Raw genomic sequence first — 22,146 nt, 5'->3', positions numbered from 1 at the left:
TGCACCCCCTGTAGCTCTCCAGAACTACGAAAGAGACCAGACAACTACATTTTTATACTAGCGCTAGCCAGTCATTACACACAGATGCTAATTCTAACCAGAGGCGCTAGCTCGCAAGACAACCCAACCCACACTTCCAGCTAGTCATGCAATCCCAACAGAAACCCTCAACTCCATAGGAGAACTCTGAGGTACAATGTGTTAGCTACTCTGCACAGCAGGTTAGAGACACTTAATGTGGCTTATCAGAACTGGGCACTAGCTACCATTTTGAGTTGGTGCTTGGTGGCTATTGAATTCTCCACTTGGAGGTGGAGAGACTGCACAGGGCTCTGAAAGAGTTCTATGAATGGTGTTCGGGAGCCGGTGTAATCTCACTGGGTGGAGGACAGAAAGACAGACAGTGGGAGAGAAAATTTGTGAAGAGGGAGAGATGAAGGGGGTGAATGAAAAGTGGGGAGAGAAAGGGGGGTGCTCTGACAGCACTAAAGAATGTATCTTAGGGATTTCTATAGAAGCAAAATGGGTTTTGTTTGTGTGTTCCTCCGCTTCAGTAATAGTATTTCCAGATATCTACAGTATGTACCAGGCTCAGATAGGACACAGTTGTACCTTACCTGAGTCAAAAACAAAAACAGCTGTAAAAATAGCTGACACGTAAACAATGTTTGTTGCTATGGGCATGCCTGCCAGGAAAATGAGCAACAAAATGTAACGTGGAGAATGCCCAAAAAGCCCAAATATCAAATGCCATTACTTGGTTGGCCCTGTATCCTCAGCCTGAATGACACGCAACAAGTTTGCACTCTATAGCCTGCAAAAATCTGTAAACTAAATACATTCTTTAGCTGTTCGTGCCAGGTACGACACAGAAAACCGCCTCTGAGGAATATTGAAAGCCCATAAGCAATGCAGAAGATCTCACAGCATGCACTGACTGGGTCCCAAACGCTAGTCTGCTAGTTAGTACTCCACTGTCAACGTAATACTTGTTCAAATCAAATCAAATTGTATTGGTCAAATGCACATGGGTAGCAGATGTTATTGCGAGTGTAGCGAAATACTTATGCTTCTAGATCCGACAGTGCAGCAGTATCTAACAGGTAATATCTAACAACTCCATGACAAAACCTAATATCTAACAAATTCCACAACAAAACCGAAAACACAAAATCTATTAAAGGAATGGGATAAGAATATATAGGTATAAAATATATGGATGAGCAGTGACATGGCGGCTAAGATGCAATAGATAGTAAAGAATAGATAGTGAAGGATACAGTATACATTATATGGGTCAAAGACGAGACGTGTACATTTGGTGTCCGAAGGCCATTAATTTAACATAAAAATATAAATATGTATAAATATATTATTAAATCACTCAACTCTTACTCTTCTTTTGACCCAGAAATATTTGTATTGCAAACTATTAAATTAAGGGAGTTTTTGAGCTCTAAAGCATCAAAATGTCCTTCAGTGTAACTGTCGGGGTTGAAATTATAATGACAAGTGTTTTTAAAATGTAGATATTCAACCTAAAAATATAAATGAACACACATGGCATAATTGTGTTAGTGTTTGCAACAATATATAGAATAATGGGCGACATACTGTATTTAAAAAATATTTTAAAACTTGAATAACTTGTATCTGGACTTTTGCGCTTCATCAATGTCATTCATTATAACATAGGTGAAATGCCATTTTAAAGCATATCACACGATGATAATCATGTGACAGTGTGTGTCATCACAAAGAATACCCATTGAAGACCCTCTATCAATGTGATGAGTTAAGTACAGTTGAAGTTGGAAGTTTACATACACCTTAGCCAAATACATTTAAACTCAGTTTTTCACAATTCCTGACATTTAATCAGAGTAAAAATTCCTTGTCTTAGGTCAGTTAGGATCACCACTTTATTTTAAGAATGTGAAATGTCAGAATAATAGTAGAGAGAATGATTTATTTCAGCTTTTATTTATTTCATCACATTCCCAGTGGGTCAGAAGTTTACATACACTCAATTAGTATTTGGTAGCATTGCCTTTAAATTGTTTAACTTGGATCAAACGTTTCGGGTAGCCTTCCACAAGCTTCCCACAATAAGTTGGGTGAATTTTGACCCATTCTTCCTGACAGAGCTGGTGTAACTAAGTCAGGTTTGTAGACCTTGCTCGTACACGCTTTTTCAGTTCTGCCCACAAATGTTCTATAGGTTTGAGGTCAAGGCTTTGTGATGGCCACTCCAATACCTTGACTTTGTTGTCTTTAAGCCATTTTGCCACAACTTTGGAAGTATTGGGGTCATTGTCCATTTGGAAGACCCATTGCGACCCACTATCCTACCGATCCTTGACTTCGGCGAAGTCATTTACAAAATAGCCTCCAACACTCTACTCAGCAAACTGGATGCAGTCTATCACAGAGCCATCCGTTTTGTCACCAAAGCCCCATATACCACCCACCACTGCAACCTGTATGCTCTTGTCGGCTAGCCCTCGCTACATATTAGTCGCCAGACCTACTGGCTCCAGGTCATCTATAAGTCTTTGCTAGGTAAAGCTCCACCTTATCTCAGCTCACTGGTCACCATAACAACACCCACCCGTAGCATGCGCTCCAGCAGGTATATCTCACTGGTCACCCCCATAGCCAACACCTCGTTTGGCCACCTTTCCTTCCAGTTCTCTGCTGCCAATGACTGGAATGAATTTCAATAATTGCTGAAGTTGGAGACTTATATCTCCCTCACTAACTTTAAGTATCAGCTATCTGAGCAGTTTACCGATCTGTAAATAGCCCATCCAACTACCTACCTCATCCCCATATTGTTTTTATCAACTTTTTTGCTCTTTTGCACACCAGTATTTATACTTGCACATCATCATCTGCACATCTATCACTCCAGTGTTAATTTGCTAAATTGTAATTACTTCACTACTATTGGCCTATCTATTGCCTTAACTCCTTACTCCATTTGCACACAATGTATATATATTTTTCTATTGTGTTATTGACTGTACTTTTGTTTATCCCATGTGTAAATCTGTGTTGTTTTTTGTCGCACTGCTTTGCTTTATCTTGGACAGGTCGCAGTTGTAAATGAGAACTTGTTCTCAACTGGCCTACCTGGTTAAATAAAGGTGGAATTTAAAATAAATTTAAAAAGTATTGAGATGTTGCTTCAATATATCCACATAATTGTCCCTCCTCATGATGCCATCTATTTTGTGAAGTGCAACAGTCCCTCCTGCAGCAAAGCACCCCCACAACATGATGCTGCCACCCCCGTGCTTCACTGTTGGGATGGTGTTCTTCGGCTTGCAAGCCTGCCCCTTTTTCCTCCAAACATAACGACGGTCATTAGGGCCAAACAGTTCTATCTTTGTATCGTCAGACCAGAGGACATTTGAAAAGTACAATCTTTGTCTCTATGTGCAGTTGCAAACTGTAGTCTGGCTTTTTTATAGCGGTTTTGGAGCAGTGGCTTCTTCGTTGCTGAGCGGCCTTTCAGGTTATGTCGATATAGGACTCATTTTACTGTGGATATAGATACTTTTGTACCGGTTTCCTCCAGCATCTTCACAAGGTCCTTTGCTGTTGTTCTGGGACTGATTTGCCCTTTTCGCAACAAAGTACGTTCATCTCTAGGAGACAGAACGCGTCTCCTTCCTGAGCGGTATGACGGCTGTGTGGTCCCATGTTGTTTACACTTGCGTACTATTGAACGTGGTACCTTCAGGCGTTTGGAAATTGCTCCGAAGGATGAACCAGACTTGTGGAGGTCTACAATTTTTTTTCTGAGGTCTTGGCTGATTTCTTTTGATTTTCCCATGATGTCAAGCAAAGGCACTGAGTTTGAAGGTAGGCCTTGAAATACATCCACAGGTACACCTCCCATTGACTCAAATTATGTCAATTAGCCAATCAGAAGCTTCTAAAGCCATGACATCATTTTCTGGAATTTTCCAAGCTGTTTAAAGGCACAGTCAACTTAGTGTGTGTAAACTTCTGACCCACTGGAATTGTGATACAGTGAATTATAAGTGAAATAATCTGCCTGTAAACAATTGTTGAAAAAAAAACTTTCCAGCATGCACAAGGTAGATGTCCTAACCAACTTGCCAAAACTATAGTTTGTTAACAAGACATTTGTGGAATGTTTGAAAAACGACACCAACCTAAGTGTATGTAAACTTCCGACTTCAAATGTAAATCTCTCTGAAATAGTTGATGATTTCACCTTCTAGTAACCTTTGTAACAAAAATGCATATCCTTCAATACAACACAGAAAACATACATAATGTTATTATTTCATAAAAGCTAGATTAAATATGAAAAGTAAGGATAATCTTTATAGGTTAAGGTCATTACTTTTTACAGGCCTGTTAAATATGTTTATGTATGAAATCCGTCCTTCAGTATCACGCTTTTGTTCTTCAGCGCCACACAAGTTTCATGTCATACCACAATGTCACCTGTTATGCTGAATGACAGTAGCTTTGTTATCCCATGTTTTCACTAGTTTACAACATTTAATAATGCAATTCCTATTTACTTGTTGTATGAATACTGAATATTATAATTTTAAACAATTTCATGGCATTTTAAGGTATTTAAAGGCACATTATCTTTATACTAGAGGTCGAACGATTATGATTTTTTGACGCCGATACAGATTATTGGAGGACCAAAAAAAGCTGATTTACATATATATATATTTGTAATAATGACAATTACAACACTACTGAATTAACAATGAACACTTTTATTTTAACTTCATATAATACATAAATAAAATCTATTTAGTCTCAAACAAATAATAAAACATGTTCAATTTGGTTTAAATAATGCAAAAACACAGTGCTGGAGAAGAAAGTAAAAGTGCAATATGTGCCGTGGAAAAAGGTAACGTTTAAGTGCCAATTAATCGGTCAACCACTACTTTATACTGTAGATGCCGTTGTCTAATAAGGAGAGTAGAGGTCGACCGATTATGATTTTTCAACGCCGATACCGATTAATCGGCCGATTTATATATATATTTGTAATAATGCCAAATACAACAATACTGAATGAACACTTTTATTTTAACTTAATATAATGCATAAATAAAATAAATAATGAAACATGTCCAATTTGGTTTAAATAATGCAAAAACACAGTGTTGGAGAAGAAAGTAAAAGTGAAATATATGTAAAAAAGCTAACGTTTAAGTTCCTTGCTCAGAACATGACAACATATGAAAGCTGGTGGTTCCTTTTAACATGAGTCTTCAATATTCCCAGTTAAGAAGTTTTAGGTTGTAGTTATTCTAGGAATTATAGGACTATTTATCTGTATACCATTTGTATTTCATATACCTTTGACTTTGGATGATCTTATAGGCACTATAGTATTGCCAGCCTAATCTCGGGAGTAAATAGTATTGTCAGCCTAATCCAGTTGCTAGGGAGTAAAGACTGGCCAGAAGAAAAGCAAGGTATTGTTTTCATGGTTTCATGCCACTGTCAGCAACAGAATAGGATAAAATAGGATATAAAGCTGGGTGGATAACACTTAACATTAAGTTACACTATTACACTGTAGTAAATGTTTTATTGCAATGCAGTTAAGGTATAACTGATGGATTAGAATAGTTAATATAATATTACACACACAAAATTATGGATTAAAAATGAATGATTCATTATATTAGTTAATAGCTACAATCAACCATCTGAGTCCTTGACTCCAGAACTAGAGCAATCCCTTGAGCCTCATTCTCAAACACTGGAGCAACCACTTGCTTCCTCCATTCCAGAAAAAGTGAAAAAGGTATCAAAGCGTTGCAAGCGGCTGCAAAAGGAAAAACGAGAACTAAAGAAGAAAATTCTCCAACTGGAAATGCAACTAAAACAATCACAACAAAAAAGCGACAAATTACGAAAGGGCATGCAAAGGTCAAATAAATGCATTTATTTATTGTGTCATTCAGGGAAACAAAATATTGTCATACAGTATAACACCAGTATTTTCTATTAAAATTCAATAACTTTGTTTGTTGACAAATCTCAAACGATGAATTGAAAGATATTTTCATATATTTTTGCATTTCCTTCAAAGTAAGGCAGGAAGTTTTTGTATTTTTTTTTTGTTGTACCCGTGACATCAAATATGTGGTATTCAAAATAAAATAATGTCATTTTTTCTGGGTAGTTATATTTCTGCCAGTCTAAGCATGGATATATAACCTTGTGATTATGAAAAATGTGCATAAAATATTTTTTTAAACACTGACATTTTACTAGGATACATTCATATGAATCACAATAAAAATTAATGATTGCCTTTATTCTTGAATATAACTAATACAACAATACAACAGCATGATCCAGCCTAAAAAGCATTTACACTCCTCTGTAACACAGTCTCCCATCAATATTTTCAATTAATTCAGTGGCACTAACATATCTAGATGAAGCATGGATTGTAGATTATTCCATGCATTTGGTGCACAAGAAGAGAAGGCAGTTTTGCCTAATACTGTGAATGTCCTGGGGATTTTAAGTAGCAACCACCTAGCAGACATGGGCATGGTAACTGCTGGTGGTGAAGGAGACCAGACTACAGAGGTAAAGAGGGAGTTTACCCAAAAGGGCTTTGTAGATGAACACATACAAATGTATCTTTCTGCGCATATAAAGTGAGGTCCAACCTACCATTTGGTACAATGTGCAAATGGTGGGTGAGTGACTTGGCATTTGTAATAAAGCGCAAGGATGCCTGATAAACAGAATCCAGTCTCTGTAAGACGGAGGAGGTTGCATGCATATACAACAAGTCACCATAATCAATTACAGAGAGAAAAGTGGCCTGATGTCACGATCATCATAAAGAGGAGGCGCAGTGTGAGTAGAGTTCCACATAATTTTAATCAACTGAAACTCACCTAACAAAACGAAACGTGAAGCTACAGGTGTGCACTCAGGCAACTCAATGTAGACAAGATCCCACAACACAAATGAGGAAAATGGCTACCTAAATATGATCCCCAATCAGAGACAACGATAAACAGCTGTCTCTGATTGGGAACCATATCAGGCCAACATAGACATACAAAAACTAGCGTACCCACCCTAGTCACACCCTGACCTAACCAAAATATATAGAAAAACAGAGATATCTAAAGTCAGGGCGTGACACCTGAACAAGCTTCTTCTTATTACGAAAAAATAAAAAAAATATCAATTTGTCACAAGATTATCCACGTGCACTTTAAAGGACAACTTGTCATCCAACCAAATACCTAGGTATTTGTAGGATGACACTTTTTCAATGGACAAGCCACCAGATGTGACAATGTTAACGTTCTAGCTCTGGTAAAGGTCATGAATTTAGTTTTTTGTATATTCAAGACCAGTTTGAGACCATAAAGGGAGGCCTGCAGTAACTGAAAAGCAGTCTGGAGCTCTTCAACAGCCTGAACCAGAGAAGGAGCACATGAATATATAACTATCATCTGCATATAGATGTAACTTTGCTGGTTGCATCCCATTTTCCAAATAATTAATAAAAATTGAGAACAACACAGGAGCTAAAATGGAACCCTGGGGCACACCTCTATTAATCTCAAGAAAGCTAGACTTGTGATTGTCAGTATATACACATTGTGTTCTGTCGGAAAGATAGTTCCTAAACCAATTTACTGCCACTTCACTGAGACCAATGTTTCTGAGTCTACCTAGCAACAATTCATGGTCTACTGAATTTGTTAGGTGCTCTGGGATTCGGTCTTGTAGGCGCATTAATTAATTGAAGTGAGATTCAGAGAGTCACACGGTTCTTTAAAAGAGTTTAACAATCTGATGGCCTTGAGATAGAAGCTGTTTTTCAATCTCTCTGTTATAGTCATTCCTTAGCGGTCGGTGCAAATTTTCTGATTTACAAACATTCGTGGAGACACTGTGTCTCCGACTTGAGCGCTAAAGTCAGGGGTCAAGGGGCAGTGACACAAAGCTGCCAGTCACTGAGGTTGTACTGACATCTCTATATCATATCCACCAGTGCCCTCGATCTCTCCCAGCTTCATTCGTCATTACAGTGGTTCTCTTACCATGAAATAGGTGGGATGGCCTTCCAACCTAGTTTAAAGCCAGATGCTTTGGAAGCCTTTATGCCCTGCCGGAAAATTTTAAGTAAGGGGAAACACTGAGCTTCTACAGCCAAGTCTAATAGAATCTTTTAGTATTGTGAGAAAAGGGATGCAGTTTGTTTCATTAACTAATTTACTCAGATGCTTCATTCCTTGCTCTTGGATTTAATACAGCTTTAATGGGAGCAGGGGTTTCCAAAAGCAAGATGGTATCTCATTGTGTTGTTGTCAGAGATGCGGACTCGAGTCACAGCTCAAGATGCACATTTTGTGACTTGAGACTTGGCAAAAAAAAACACTTCCCACTTAACTTCGACTTGAGCATCTATGACTCGTGACTTAACTGCACACCATCTACACACAATACCCCATAATGACAAATTGAAAACATGTTTTTAGAAATATTTGCAATTTTACTAAAAATGAAATACAGAAATATAATTTATAGAAGTATTCACACCCCTGAGTCAATACTTTGTAGAAGCACTTTTGGCAGCAATTACAGCTGTGAGTCTTTCTGGGTAAGTCTCTAAGAGCTTTGCACACCTGGATTGTGCAACATTTTCACATTATTCATAAAGAAATTATTCAAGCTCTGTCAAACCATTTGCAGGTCTTGCCATAGTTTTTCAAGTAGATTTAAGTCAAAAGCATTCACTCACTGTCTTCTTGGTAAACAACTCCAGTGTAGATTTGGCCTTCTGTTTTAGGTTATTGTCCTGTTGAAAGGTGCATTAATCTCCCCCAGTGTCTGGTGTAAAGTAGGCTGATCCAGGTTTTCCTCTAGAATTTTGCCTGTGCTAAGCTACATTCACTTTCATTTTTATCCTGAAAAACACCTCAGTTCTTAACAATTACAAGCATACCCATAACATGATACAGCCACGACTATGCTTGAAAATATGGAGAATGGTAGTCAGTAATGTGTTCTATTGGAATTCCCCCAAACATAACACTTTGTATTCAGGATAAAAAGTTAATTGCTTTGCCACATTTTTTTTGCAGTATTACTTTAGGGCCTTGCTGCAAACAGGATGTATATTTTGGAATATTTTTTTTTCCTTTTTACTCTGTCAATTAGGTTAGTATTGTGGAGTAACTACAATCTTGTTGATCCATCCTCAGTATTCTCCTATCACAGTCATTAAACACTGGAACTGTTTTAAAGTCACCATTGGCCTCATTGTGAAATCCCTGAGCAGTTTCATTCCTCTCCCGCAACTGAGTTGTCTGTATCTTTGTAGTGACTCTATTGGTGGTGTATTGATACACCATCCAACATTTAATGAAACACCTCACAATGCTCAAAGGGATATTCAATATCTTTCTATTTTCCAATAGGTGCCCTTCTTTGCAAGGCATTGGAAAACCTCCCTGTTTTTTGTGGTTGAATCTGTATTTGAAATTCCCTGCTCAACTGAGGGACCTGACAGATAATTGTATGTGTGGGGTACAGAAATGAGGTAGTCATTCAAAAATAATGTAAAACACTATTATTGCACAAGTAGTTAGTCCATGCTAATTATTATGTGACTTGTTAAGCTAATATTTACTCCTGAACTTATTTAGGTTTGCCATAACAAAGGGGTTGAATACTTATTGACTCAAGACATTTCAGCTTTTCATTTTTAATTAATTTGTAAACATTTCGAAAAAATATAATTCCACTTTGACATTATGGGGTATTTTATGTAGGCCAGAGACAAAAAAATCTAAATTTATAATTCAGGCTGTAACACAACAGAATGTGTACTGTAGGAACTGTAAGTACAAGTACATGACCTGTTGCTCAAAATGCAATTGCGGGAAAAAGACAGTTTTCAAAGCAACTACCGTTGCTCTAGTTACAGAGAGGTGGGTCATAGCTTTCTATGAGTATATCATTTATTTCTCACCTCTTAATATTGAGTTTATGGATTATGATTTTGATGCGCCCGCAGAGTGGCACGCCATTTGCGGTGAATAGGCTTACATCAAGTAGCCTAGCCTCGGCCTAGCACTGGAAAAATGTTGTAGGACATTACATTTACTGATAGCCAGGTAGGCTAATTGATTAATCTATCTAGCAACAAGATCCTATTTAAATTTAGCTTAGTGTTTTCCCACTTCCTCAGGTGGTGAATAATATAGCCTAGACCAATATGCACAAAGATGTTGGCAAATACATCTCTGAAGAGCCAAAAATAAATCCTATTTTGACAGGCTGCATATCAAAATATCAATCATGCATTCCATGGATATGTTAGATGAAACATTGACTTGAGGACTCGAAACCCAAATTTAGGGACTTGTGACTTGACATGACCTGAGCTGTGGAACTTGGAACTTTACTTGAGACTTGCTTAGGACTTGCAAAATTGTGACTTGATCCCTTCCCACTCACGTCGGTAGCCATGAAGTGCTTTGAATGGCTGGTCATGGCTCACATCAACACCATCATCCCGGAAACCCTAGACCCACTCCAATTCGCATACCGCCCTAACAGATCCACAGATGACACAACCACAAATCGCACTACACACTGCCCTTTCCCACCTGCACAAAAGGAACACCTATGTGGAAATTCTGTTCATTGACTACAGCTCAGCATTCAACACCATAGCGCCCACAAAGCTCATCACTAAGCTAAGAACCCTGGAACTAAATACCTCCCTCTGCAACTGGATCCTGGACTTCCTGACGGGCCACCCCCAGGTGGTAAGTGTAGGCAACAATACATCTGCCACGCTGATCCTCAACACTGGGGCCCCTCATGGGAGCGTGCTTAGTCCCCTCCTGTACTCCCTCTTCAACCACGACTGCGTGGCCAAGCACGACTCCAACACCATAATTAAGTTTGATGATGACACAACAGTGGTAGGCCTGATCACCGACAACGATGAGACAGCCTATAGGGAGGAGGTCAGAGACCTGGCAAGGTGGTGCCAGGACAACAACCTCTCCCTCGATGTGAGTAAGACAAAGGAGCTGATTGATCACTAAAGGAAAAGGAGGGCCGAACAGTCACCCATTAACATTGACGGGGCTGTAGTGGAGTGGATCGAGAGTTTCAAGTTCCTTGGTGTCCACATCACCAACGAACTATCATGATCCAAACACACCAAGACAGTCGTAAAGAGGGCACGATAACACCTTTTCCCCCTCAGGAGACTGAAAAGATTTGGCATGGGTCCCCAGATCCTCCAAAAGTTCTACAGCTTCACAATCGAGAGCTTCCTGACCGGCAGCATCACCACCTGGTATGGCAACTGCTCGGCATCCGACCATAAGGCGCTTTAGAGGGTATTGCGTATGGCCCAGTACATCACTGGGGCCAAGCTTCCTGCCATCCAGGAACTATATACTAGGAGGTGTCAAAGGAAGGCCCAAAAGTTACCCAAGCCATAGACTGTTCTCTTCGCTACCACACGGCAAGCGGTCCAAAAGGCTCCTTAACAGCTTCTACACCCAAACCATAAGACTGCTGAACAATTAATCAAATGGCCACCTGGACTATTTACATTAACTTCAGAATGGGAGAAAATGTCATGGTTTGTCTGTCTAACTTGCTAATAGCTTGTCAATAATGTAAACTGAAGCTTTCAGTGTTACTTACTCTTGTAAAAACACTACATGTTGTTCACTGCTGTATGCGTCGTGTGTCTGCAGACTCTATTCGCCCAATAACACGTTATGTAGTTTAGTCACCCAACCAACATATTTTGTTAATTTAAAATCTGTCAGTCGTCAACTTGGTTGTAAAAGTGTTCCAATAGGAGAAACACTATAGACTCCTATACAAGACTCCTGTATTTATGTCAATTGTTGGGCTCATTGCGATTCCTATCACAGGGACTCCTTTGTATTTATGTAAATTGTGCATGCATATACTCTGCATATACTCAAATGCAACACAGAAGAGTGTGTGTGTGTGTGTGTGTGTGTGTGTGTGTGTGTGTGTGTGTGTGTGTGTGTGTGTGTGTGTGTGTGTGTGTGTGTGTGTGTGTGTGTGTGTGTGTGTGTGTGTGTGTGAATAATAATAATTATAATGTAACACCAATAATAATAATAATAATACATTTGCTATTCCCTTGTTTACAGAGTGGGCGTGCAGCAGGCAAACCCAGTGATGCTACTGGTCCCTCCTCATCTAAAGTTGTGACACAGACACTCCAGGAAGCATTTATAAGGCAGGCTGCTTATGCACCCACATCAAAAAATGATCAAGACCTCACTGCAGCCCTTCATATTACATTGCAAAGGACATGATGCCATTTCATATTGTTGAGAGGCCTGACTTTCTGAGGCTAATGAAGGTTGCCGTGCCTCACTACAATGTGCCATCACAAACATTATTTTCTAAGACTGAAATCCCAAACCTGTACAACCAGGTTAAAGCTGATGTTGGAAAAAGTTTGGCTCAAGGCACATGGTTTGCTGCAACTACTGACCTCTGGACCAGCGGGGGTCTGGACCTGGACCCTACATCAGCTTCACTATCCATTACCTCACCCCAGACTGGCAACTGGAATCAAACTGCCTGGAAACACAGTTCTTTCCAGAAGATCACTCGGCTCACAACATCAGAGAGTTTTTTGAGAATATGCTGTAAGAGTGGGGGGGGATCAACAAGAAAGACCTGGTCTGCATTACCAAAGACAACGCAACAAACATGATCAAGGCTTTTGAAGAATTCCCAGATCTGTGGCTTGGGTGCTTTGGCAATAATTTGAACCTGGCCATTTCAAAGGCTCTGAAAATTCAGAGAGATGACACAGCAGTCAAGGCCTGCCGCCATCTGGTTCAAGGCTTCTGACAGAGCTGGAAGAGAAGGCGAGAACTGAGAGAAAAGCAAGCTGTCCTCAACATGCCACAGAAGGCTCTGTCTGATCCATGATGTGGTGACCCGATGGGGATCTACACACAAGATGCTTGAGCGTTTCCTTAGCCAACAGCAGCCAGTCTGTGCGACACTGGCTGGAGAAAGAGGAACATGGCATCTGATGCCCAAGGACACCGACATAAATGTCATGGAGCAACTGTGCCAGCTCCTTGAACCTCTGAGCAATTTTACAGATGCACTTGCCTCAGAGACACGAGTGACACTGTCAGCCATCAAGCCTGTCCTGGACCATACCCATGATGTTCTGGTGGAAAAGGATACGGAGCCATCCCTGACCAAGGAGATGAAAAGGGTAATGAGAGAAGACCTTAACAACAGATACACAAGAGAGAAGGCAAAGAGAGTCATGCTTGTTTCATTGACCCCCGCTTCAAAAGGAGATTTTTAGATGAGCCTGAGTCTGCAAACGTTTACACTGACAGTTGTATCCAGGAGGCCTTGAAGCTGGCAGCTGCACAAGTCAGGGAAGAACCACAAAGCACCAGCAGCACCTCCGCCACCAACACCCCCACAGCGGCATCGGAGGGGAAAGGCCTGGCTGGGTTGCTGAGAAAGATCCCCTCTCTGCTGCCTTGTTGAGGTAAAGAGGGTCAGATTCCGACCACCCCAGAAGACAGAGTGAAAGAAGAGATCAAGGTCTACCCGTCTCTGCCACCCATTCCAGCAGAAGAGGATCCACTGATGTGGTGGAGGGGCCATGCATCAGAGCTGCCTCATCTTGCCAGGGTTGCCAGGAAGATTTTGTGCATCCCAGCAACCAGCGTGTCATCAGAGAGAGTGTTCAGTGCCAGCGGGCACATTGTCTCCCCGTCGCAGATCACTACTTAAACCAGGCAAAGGAAATATGCTGACATTTTTACATTTCAACCTCAAGTGAACAAAGATGCATACATACAGGATGTTAGGCCAGCAGCACCATATTTCTTTATGAAGGAGAGAACGGACATAATGTGCTGCACATTGGATGTGTTAACATATGGTTGTATTGTTCTTACATGCACATTGCTTTACTTGTGTTGCTTTTATATGCACATTAGATTTTTTTTAAGGTTGTGTTCATTAAAACCTGCACTAGGGACACTTTTACCGTTCATGGCCACATGGTGTCATCTTTAATGTTAATGTTATTATTTTAATGTTTATGCACACAAAAAGTGCATAGTGCTGCTAATTTTATTTGTTTGTTGGTTTTCAATATAAAACTTGGTGAAATGATTTCAGTGTATCAGTACTGTTTGAAAATGTCCAGCACATTTGAACAATACCGCGATAATACTGATAACCGTGATAATTTTGGTCTCTATAATCATGATTTGACATTTTCATACCATTCATACCATACCATCTCTAGTTTATTTCTTGAACTGCATTGTTGGTTAAGGGCTTGTAGCATTTCAAGGTAAGGTCTACACCTGCGCATGTGACAAATACTTTTGATTTGATCTCTGGTCGTTGTTAACACCATTTACAACATTGGAATCTCTTCTTTTGACCCTGTGCTGGGTATGAATTAATATTATGTTTGTGTACTTTATCCTATCGGTTTGCCCCTGCATATGCTTACCACATGAAGTCAATAAAAACTCAATTAAAAAAGAGCGGCAAAAAATATGTATCATTAGCATGCTAGTTGGCAGCCATTTTGGCTCAATGAGAATGTTGTTTACCGGGCCCTGCTTTCTTTCATGTCTCCCTTAGATTCTCTGACAATCATTCACATTGAGTGAGCTGCTGAGTGACTAACTAGGACGTGTGTCATGGCTCTGGGTGTGAGTGTTGGGTTTGGATGGTAGGAATGTACTAAGAGCTGCCAGCAGCGAATTAGGTGACCACAAAGCCCCTAGATGTTGCTGACCAAGGTGAGAAAAGGAGAGAGAGAAAATAAATAAAGAGCGGGAAATAAAAAGGAGGGAGGCACAGGTAGAAACCATAAGGAGAAATGAAGGTTAGAGAATGTTAAAGGGATACTTCAGTATTTTGGCAATGAAGCCCTTTATCTACATCCCCTGCTAGCATGCTAGTAGATACCATACACTTCCAGTCATTGCGCTTACGCTAGTTAGCATTGGCTTGTGAAACTACCTCTAACTTCCTTCATACTGGAAGCAGAGACAACAATGGTATCCATGAGTTCATCTGATTCTGGGGAAGTAGATACAAAACTTCATTGGCAAAATCCTGAAGTATGCCTTTAAAGTTGTCACTTACAGCAGCCATGGAGTTGATGCGGTCGATGTAGTAGTCGGGCCAGCTTGTGGCCAGCTTGTTGGGGTCCTCTTGCTCCTGAACAGAGACAAAAAGAGAGGGAAAACAAATGAAGAAAACACAGAAAATAATCCATGTACACAAAAGTACTTAATAAAGGTTCTCAGTTGGTTTGAGCATAGTGATTGCAACAGCAGAATCATAGGTTAGAGTGATACATGGAATGGACCACAGAGTGTTGACCAGGGATGTAGTGCTAAAGAAACATGGGTTTTCCATAAGGGTCCGTTTCCTGGACACAGGTAAATCCTAATCCTGGACTAAAACGCATGTTCAATGGAGATTCTCCATTAAGCTTGCTTTTTAGTCCAGGACTAGGCTTAATCTCTGTCCAGGAAACCGGACATAAAAGTGGAGATGGAGAGCGATGCATCGACGCACTGTAAATGCTAACGCTAATATAGCATAATAGGTGATTGCACTATTCACCAGATAATAATGTGCATAAACAGCACTTGAATTGCATTTACACTCCACCACATCCATTGTGTTAACTGTAAATGGTTTAATAAATGACTTGCTGTGCACTTTTTAACACTGCAAGCCAATTTGTTTCCCGTCCATACCATGTACAGTTACTACTCCATGTCAACATCCCAAGCAGACAAAATGTGTGTGTTTGTGGCTCTTCATCCCAGTAATACTACTCCATCTCCCCATCCCAAACAGACACAATGTGTGTGTGTGTGTGTCCGTCCTCTCAACGTCCAAAACAGACAAAATGAAGGAGGCCTAATACTTCAAATCTGGGTCACAACACAGTGCACATCAAACTATTCAATTGTTTTGCCATTTTAATACAGTCAGGGAAAGACCCCCTCGGGATGGAGTATTCTGCACAATTCTTTTCAATAGCGCTGTCGGAAATCAATTTGTACTGGCCTTTCCAGGGAGAGCGATGCCACGAGCAACAAACGCACAGGAGAATATGAAGACAGTTTAGCTCTGAGATTCTTCACCGATGTTTCACATCTGGTACTGTTTAGCTTGGATTTGAGCACAGGGGAGTCAAGAACTTCAGGCTCAGTTTGTGTACCCATGAGAACATAAGGAACTGGAAAACAGTTTGATTAGTGTGCCTTTACTAGCTGTCTACATCCAAATGGCACCTTTTTCCCTATTTAGTGTACGACTTTAGACCAAGGCCCATAGAGCTCTGGTAAAAAGGAGTGCACCACAGTATGTAGGGAATAGGGTGCCATTTGGGACATAGCCTGTTTGTTGGGTTGTTTCCATGCACTGAGTTTCTCCTAATCAATCATTGAATTTTGTTGATATGATCAATTGTGCAGGACAGGGTCCAGTACATGGTAAGCCCTCAAGTACTTTACCAGGGTACAACATGTTTCTGTGGAGGCACAAGTACCACACACGAGTGTCAACGGAACAATCGTTCTCAAGTCCCATGTCAGTGCATGTGCCCCTGAATTTCCAAAAAACAAAACAAAACATATGGAAGGGAACACTGCCGTTCCTTCGCCTTCCAACCGATGCACGAATTGAGCAGCAAAATTAAGTGAAGGGTAAATTCAGCAACTCTTGCAGGACAGTGGAAGTTGATAAAAGTGCTTCTCTATTGTAACAATAAAGAGGCACTTTTATCAACCTTCACAGTCCTCCAAGAGTTGCTGAATTTTCTCTTCACTCCAAACAACACATGATAATACTGGAATTCAGAGTAGATGGTAAAACGGGCCAGTTATTAGGCGCATACATACTTCCTTTGTTTACAGAATTTGGCATGTATGTAAAGTACATGATTAAAAAAAAACTGCTTACCTTGCTGTAATTCATTTCTAACCTGATGACACCTAATGGTTTCTACTAAGCGCTAAATGTTTATGTAGTGACCCCTTCCTTGAAGTGTTAACCATACCCAACAAAGACGTGTTTAAATGCAGGGCGGACAATAAGGCCAGTGTTTTCTCCAGGTTCGTACTGTGCTCTGGTGTCGATTCAAAAGAAAAACTACTATTAGCACTCCCTGTTCTCAGACCAGTTGTGTTCTCTTGTTGCCACATTAGTCGACAGACTCGGTCTGGACATACAGCCAGACAGATTTTGATGGCGAGATTAAAAACTTAACTGCCTCTCTCCAGACCCTTTTTGTCGAATTTCAGCAGTCGATACGGCTCAAAACATGTCAGGTCCAATGCAACATTTACCCTGGCAGCTTCACAAGTCTGCACAAAATACTATAATTTCCATCTTGTTTCAGGACAAATGAGAGGTGATTACCAGACAGGGGTTGTTTGTTTTGGGGGTCCTAACGGTAGTAGGCTGTTCCCTAGTGCCTGAATAAAAAACAGTGCCCAAAGGAGAAACAAATAATAAATATTGCCTCGTCAGCTTCGTGGCTAAATCCATGCAAGGCTAGGAGTCAAACACAGTTGATAAAGGGTAGTATGTTTTTAATAACTAGGAGAATAGATAGACCCTGAGGAGAGTTGGGTTGAAAACAAAGTCCTCCTGCAACGCTATGACGGAGCCCATGGAAGGATGAGAAATGTGAGGGCATTTTAAGTCTCTCTCTGTCGCTCTCTCCTCATACTCACTCACACACACACACACACACACACACCACACACACACACACACACACACACCACACACACACACACACACACACACACACACACACACACACACACACACAAACATCTACTAAGCTAGATGGAATTGTTTTAAGAAGGTCATACCAAGGATAATTACAAACACATTGAATAACAGATTCTCTACATGGAACAGATAGTCCCAAATGAAATCAAAAAGTTAGTTTGTTCTTTAGCGTCTGTCCTTAATCTGAGAGATACAGTGCCCTCCACTAATATTGGCACCCTTGCTAAATATGAGCAAAACGGGCTGTGAAAATGTGTTCTTTGCTGTTAATCCTCTTGGTCTTTCATTCAAAATATTCGCAAAAATCTAACCTTAAAATGAAGTTTAAAAAAAGTTTTTAAAATAAATGAAATATATACTTTTCTCAGAAATATGTGTGCCATAATTATCTAACTGAAGTATATTCCCATTCATATTTTATGTATTTAAGTTCACTTGAGTGATTAGGAACACTTAAGTGGTAAGCCATGACCTGTTTCACTGGGGTATAAATATGAGGTGACACACAGGCCAAGTTCCCATAGTCATCCATCACTATGGGAAAGACACCTGAATACAGTAATGATGTGCAACAAAATGTTGAGCCACACAAATCAGGAAATGCCCATTTCCACTATCAGGGCAATAATTAAGAAGTTAACAATCGGCCTGGAAGAGGACGTGTGTCTGTATTGAACCAACGCACAGTAAGGATGATGGTTTGAGTGGCAAAAAAATCTCCAAAGATCACAGCTGGAGAATTGCAGATGTTAGTTGGGTCTTGGGGTCAGAAAGTCTCCAAAACTACGATCAGATGCCACCTACATAACCACAAGTTGTTTGGGAGGGTTACCATAAAAAAAGCCTTTGCTGTCAATAAACAACAAACTCAAGTACCTACAGTTTGCCAAACGTTACTGGAACTTTCAATAGGACCGGGATCTATGTTTTTCTTTCAAAGGCCCTGGACAACTTGTTAGGATACATGGTATCAGTGACTCCATCAAGTACCAGCAGATATTAAATTAAAACCTGACTGCCTCTGCTAGGAAGCTTAAACTGGGCCGTGGTTGGATCTTCCAGCAGAGCACACCTCAAAATCAACACAAAAATGGTTCATTCACCACAGAATCAAGGTTTTGGCTTGGCCATTCCAGTCCCCTGACCTAAACCCCATAGAAAACCTGTGGGATGAGCTGAAGAGGAGTCCACAAGCGTTGACCTCGGTATATGAAGGATCTAGAGAGATTCTATATGGAGGAATGGTCTCAGATCCCTTGCCATGTGTCCTCCAACCTCATTACGCATTATAGGAGAAGACTCAGAGCTGTTATCTTGGCAAAGGGAGGTTGCACAAAGCACTGTACTCAGCAAACTGGATGCAGTCTATCACAGTGCCATCCGTTTTGTCAACAAAGCCCCTTATACCACCACCCACTGCGACCTGTATGCTCTAGTCGGCTGGCCCTCGCTACATATTCGTCGCCAGACCCACTGGCTCCAGGTCATCTATAAGTCTATGCTAGATAAAGCTCCGCCTTATCTCAGCTCACTGGTCACAATAACACCCACCCGTAGTTTAGTTTAGTTTATTAATTCAACCATTTAAAAAAAACAAGCACACATAAAACTTAAAAGCCATACATGCACATGAATAAAATCATTGAGGATAACACACAATAAAGTCTGGGACTTATTTCCATTGTGGTCCTCTTCACGCGCTCCAGCAGGTATATCTCACTGGTCATCCCCAAAGCCAACACCTCCTTTGGCGCCTTTCCTTCCAGTTCTCTGCTGCCAATGACTGGAACGAATTGCAAAAATCACTGAAGCTGGAGACTTATATTTCCCTCACTAACTTTAAACATCAGCTGTCTGAGCAGCTAACCGATCGCTGCAGCTGTACATAGCCCACCCAATCTACCTACCTCATCCCCATATTGTTCTTATTTACTTTTCTGCTCTTTTGCACACCAGTATTTCTACTTGCACAACGTCATCTGCTCATCTATCACGCCAGTGTTAATTTGCTAAACTGTAATTACTTCACTACTATGGCCTATTTATTGCCTTACCTCCTCACGCCATTTGCACACACTGTATATAGAATTTCTTTTTTTTCTATTGTGTTATTGACTGTACGCTTGTTTATTCCATGTGTAACTCTGTGTTGTTGTTTGTGTTGCACTGCTTTGCTTTGTCTTGGCCAGGTCGCAGTTGTAAATGAAAACTTGTTCTCAACTAGCTTACCTGGTTAAATAAAGGTGAAATAAAAAAATAAAAAAAATAAAAAATTGAATGAAGGGGTGCCAATAATTGTGTCACACATATTTGAGAAAAATATTTTTTTTATGATAAGAATGTATTTTTTCTTTCAATTATTTTACTTTAATTAACAGTTCGAATTTTGTGAATATTTTGAATGAAAGACCAAAAAGATAAACAATAAATACATTTTTTTACAGTCCGTTTTGCTCATATTTACCAAGGGTGCCAATATTAGTGGGTGGAACTGTATAAGAAAGATCAGGAAACATATACATACATACATATATATATATATATTTTTTTTTTTTACATGTGATGACTTCTGTCATGTAGCATCCCTTATTTTTGACACTAAACAGTTTCCATATATACTTCCATAAATTTTTTCAACTGGTACCGGGGGACCGTCAGACAAGTCTTGTGAAGCCTGTGGGCGCCCTAGAGCAAATGAGAGTCTCACCTTTACACAGAGGGGTCATACTAGTTTGTATCCCAAACTGTTCGGATGCTACAGACAGAAGTTGGCAGACTGCATCCAATGCAAAAAAACACATCTCTTGCTTAAACTACCATACCATTGCTTTATCAATTTCTCTGTGTGTGGTATGGTAGTACTCTATTAAAATACCATACCATCGCTTTATCAATTTCTCTGTGTGTGGTATGGTAGCACTCAATTAAAATACCATACCATCGCTTTATCAATTTCTCTGTGTGTGGTATGGTAGTACTCAATTAAAATACCATACCATCACTTTATCAACACGCAAACACCAGTCAACAAGTTGAAGGAAATGTGAAATATGTAAATATGTATATGTTTATTTATAAAACGATGTAAAAAAAAAAAAAGAAATCAGTCAAGTTCCTTTCACTGTTCAATCAACACCATATTCAAGTTCTAAACAGTTGTAGAACCAGCTGTAGAAAACTTGGAATACGAGGTACTTATACATGTTTTACTGTGCTCCCTTCAAGGTGTGTTGTCAATTTTATTTCTGTGTTATCTAAATCAAATCAATCAAGAAATCTCAAACACAGCTTCATATTTTAACCAAGACATAAGACATATCATAGCCCAGACAAAAGGTTTGCTCTAAAAGGAATTCTGAAATGCATTAGGAGTTTCTTGGGTTTGTTTCACTCTTAATGGGGAATAAAATCAACATTGGAAGACTGTGTTGGTTGGCCTCTGCCAACTTCAATATCTGCCCAATCACGACCCCATTACACATGCACAAACACGCGAGCACACACACGAACACAAACACACGCGAGCGCACACACACAAAGAAACGCACACACGTGTTTCCAAGATTATAGGGAGCCCATTTCACTTTCACGTCTTCTGAAGTGCCAAAATCCTGGTTTTGGCCCTAACTCACTCCAACTCGCTCATTCACTGATTTCTGTAGCCAGGCAAGCTGTTAGCTCTGGAACGGGCTGATGTCGACCCCTGGCTACCTCTACAACGGCCTAAAGTGTTTCTCCCATTCTCTGGTTAATGGAGGGCTAGTCGTTTCCTTTAACTGGGTCCTCAGGCCTTCAGTGAGATGCTAGGGCTTTCTGCCTGAATCCCTTGGACTCTAGAGGAGACGCTGTCCAGAGCTGTGACAGCCGTGAGTGAAGCCGCCACTACAGAGAACACACCATCCACAAAGATCACTGGCTTCCTTGATAAGTGCATTGACGACAACGTCCCCACAGTGACTGAACGTGCAAACCCCAACCAGAAGCCATGGATTACAGGCAACATACGCACTGGGCGGCTAGAACTAAGGCTAGAGCTGAGGTGTGGGACACTAATCAGGACATTATAAGAAATCCCACTACGACCAACGAGCCATCAAAAAGGCAAAGGGTAAACACAGGCCCTGTATATAGCCATGTTATTGTTATTTGTTACTGTTATTTGTCATTCACTGTGTATTTATTCCTTGTGTCACTATTTACATTTTTTATACTGTTATACTGATAACAAGTTCAAACAGG

General features: G+C 40.3%; 1 protein-coding gene across 1 annotated transcript in view; it reads right to left on the bottom strand.

The window, feature by feature from the left end:
- daam2 (dishevelled associated activator of morphogenesis 2) overlaps positions 1 to 22,146 on the bottom strand; it is a 222,418-nt gene that overhangs the window by 66,089 nt on the left and 134,183 nt on the right. The window contains exon 4 of the mRNA XM_038969618.1: positions 15,232 to 15,306. Coding sequence (XP_038825546.1) covers positions 15,232 to 15,306 — 75 coding nt within the window. The remainder of the gene's footprint in view (positions 1 to 15,231; positions 15,307 to 22,146) is intronic.

This window comes from Salvelinus namaycush, chromosome 30 (assembly GCF_016432855.1).
Source record: "Salvelinus namaycush isolate Seneca chromosome 30, SaNama_1.0, whole genome shotgun sequence".
Taxonomy (NCBI): Eukaryota; Metazoa; Chordata; class Actinopteri; order Salmoniformes; family Salmonidae; genus Salvelinus; species Salvelinus namaycush.
The sequence above is the reverse complement of the archived record's forward strand: the minus strand, read 5'-3'. Positions and strand labels throughout refer to the sequence as shown.